At 35.1% G+C, this 3,038-nt stretch overlaps 1 protein-coding gene across 1 annotated transcript in view; it reads left to right on the forward strand.

The window, feature by feature from the left end:
* DAB1 (DAB adaptor protein 1) overlaps nt 1-3,038 on the forward strand; it is a gene marked incomplete in the record, with an annotated part of 348,250 nt that overhangs the window by 173,545 nt on the left and 171,667 nt on the right. The window contains 1 exon segment of the mRNA XM_027770885.1: nt 1,477-1,616. Coding sequence (XP_027626686.1) covers nt 1,477-1,616 — 140 coding nt within the window.

The raw sequence follows: 3,038 nt of genomic DNA on the forward strand, positions 1-3,038 counted from the left end.
TAGTATCATAATATATTTTTTAAAATAATAATTATTCCTGGGTCAGTACTTGATACCAGACAATTCTTCTGGTGTCTCACTGTAAAATAGCTCATGGAATTGGGTGTCAGAAGTGCTGGATCTTGGCCTGAGTATTATTAAAAGTTGGAAATGTCAGGGACTCAGTGTAATAGTATTCTAACAAGAATTTCAGACATGAACTCTTAGCAGATGATTATCATTTGTTGAATACCTGCTGTGTATCAAACACTGAATGGATGCTTTACACAGGTTATTTGATTTATCTTACTGCCCCATTGGGGTGAATTTGCATCTAGGAATATTACTATTCTTTTTTCCTGCACCCTGTGTTTTTGCTTTCCTGGAATGTAGGTGAAAGCAGAAATCGAATTTTTTTAATTTTTTTATATTTTAAATAAAATCAATCCTTTAAGTACTAAGAGTACAATGTTCAAAAAAAAAGGTATTTTTCCTAGTTTTTGCTATTAATATTCAGAAGTGTTTTAATTGTGCAGGAAAAAAAAATTTCTTCTTCACATTTAATTGTTGTACATATCCATGCTATACAAAAAAAAATTTCTTCTTCACATTTAATTGTTTGACATATCCATGCAATACAATATAGGTCTTTAAACACGTGTTACATTACATCAAATCAAGATATTATCATCATTTCCATTGGAGAACTTTACATTGTTACATCTGTGAAGTACTTTCTCCATAACTCCCACCCACCCACTGTTACTATCCACTCCCCTCCCCTATAATGTCTTGTTTTTCCTACCAGTATATCTTCGGGTCTCTCAATTTCTATCGTAGTGTGAGGACACTTGGTATATTTTGAGCAGGGACATACAGTGTTTGTCTTTCATAGCCTAGGTTACTTCAACATTAAATCTTCTATTTCATCTAGTTTGTATCAAATCATAGGATCTCATTATTTCTTAAGGCTGAGCAATATTCCATAGTGCACATGTGCCACATTGTTAAAATCCAGGTGTCCATTCTTGGGCACTTGGGTTGATTGCATGTCTTAGCTATTGTGAATAATGCCGCAATGAACATGGATGTGCAAATGTCTTTACAACTGAATATTTTTCTGTCCTTTGGGTAAATATCAAGGAAAGGGATTGCTGGGTCAAATAAAAGTTCTATTTGTCGGTTTTTCAGGAGCCTCCATTTTTCCCCTCCATAGTAGCTGTACCAATGTACATTCCAACCAGCAGCATAGGAGGGTTTGCTTTTCTCCACAGCATCACTAGCATTTGTCATTTTTTATTTTCTTCATCAAGCCATTCTTACTAGGGTTAAGTGCTATGTCATGTGGTTTTGATTTGCATTTCTCTTATGGTAAGATATTTTAAAGATTTTTTTTTCATATGCTTTTGGGGAGACAGCAAATCTTGGAGCTTTAGATACTTAAAGATGATGGGGCTTGAACAACTATATCTCTAGATATGCTTTTCTCTGTTGTAGGTCAGGATCGCAGTGAAGCCACTTTGATAAAGAGGTTTAAAGGTGAAGGGGTCCGCTACAAAGCCAAACTGATCGGGATTGATGAAGTGTCTGCAGCTCGGGGAGACAAGTTATGTCAAGATTCCATGATGAAACTCAAGGTGCTGTGCAAACATTTTCTTTTAAATATTTTGGGTTTAATCTGATTGAGGGATAGAAATGATTGTTATCATTATGGCAAATAAATTTGTTTATTGATAAGTTACTTGGTTTACTGATAAATCATCATATTTATTAATTAGTAAGAGATTCAACTATTCAGTATTTATTTATTTATTAGGTTTTTTGCCATAGGACATGTGTCTTTCCTGGAAAGAGAATTTATTTACTTATTAGATTTTTGCCATAGGGCATGTGTCCTCCCTGGAAAGAGAGAAAGAGAAGGAAAGTGAGAATCACCCCCCAAGGGGGTGATGTCCACACTGCAATTCCTCCTCCAGTCTCCTTTCAGGATTTCAGGTACCCATGCACACACACACTCAGCATGATTTTCTAGTCACTGGGTCTGGGGCAGGACCTGCAATAGGCCATGTGGGAGTCCAGCATCTTAACCACTACTTCACCTGCTCGTCCCAGGAAATATTTAATAACCACCCACTGTGTGGAGGTATTTTATTAGACCCAGTCTCATTATTTGTAAGTGTTTTTGTTTGTTTTTAGTTTGCTGTAGGGCACTTGACAGAGAGAGAGAGATACAGAAAGAGAAAGTATGTGCCAGAATAATTTTGAAGCTACTGGGTCTGAGGCTTGTTCCATGAAGTCAGTCATGTGTCATCCAGCCATCTTAAACTCCATGTCACCTGCTGGTCTGAGAGTATATCACGTTTTATGCAATTTATTGTCATTGTATAATACTTGCAAAAATAAAAGTACAAAATTATCAAATCCTCTAGCACATCACAATTTATTCATTTTCACCCCTTTGGTATTTTTTAATATATTTTACATATTTTGCCATATGATAAACATGTTAAGGTAAAAGGTGATTTCATTCATTTTTATAATTTCTTATAAATGTACCTCAAAAACCTTATCATACAGGGAAAATAATATTTTAAAACTAATAGGTAATGAGGTACTGACCATTCTAGTTTCTAATTTTAAATGCTATAAAGAAGCCTTTTCACTGAGAAATCTAAAAAAATAAATAAATTAGAAAATTTTACATATAAAAAATAAGCAAATTCTTTTATAAAATGACCTTAAAAATATACAGTGAACACTATTTGTTCCCAGATTCTGATCTCTATAGGTACTGGGGTTGTTTTGTTTTGTTTTGTTTCACTTTGTTTTTAGTGTGATATAAAATATGAGAAAAGTCACATGGGAAGTCTCTGGGTCCCTGGGTCTACTGTGATAAGCTTGCTGTGGCCAGGGGTGTGCCAAGATTTGAGCTGGGCTGGGGGAAGGATAGTGGCATGAAGAATCTATTGAGGTTGTCTGTCCATCGGTCTATCTCCCTCTCTCTCTCTCTTTTTTTTTTTTTTTTTTTTTAAAATTTTTTTTCCTTAGGGCCTTTGGCC

This window comes from Tupaia chinensis, unplaced genomic scaffold, assembly GCF_000334495.1.
Source record: "Tupaia chinensis unplaced genomic scaffold, TupChi_1.0 Scaffold000165_2, whole genome shotgun sequence".
Taxonomy (NCBI): domain Eukaryota; kingdom Metazoa; phylum Chordata; class Mammalia; order Scandentia; family Tupaiidae; genus Tupaia; species Tupaia belangeri.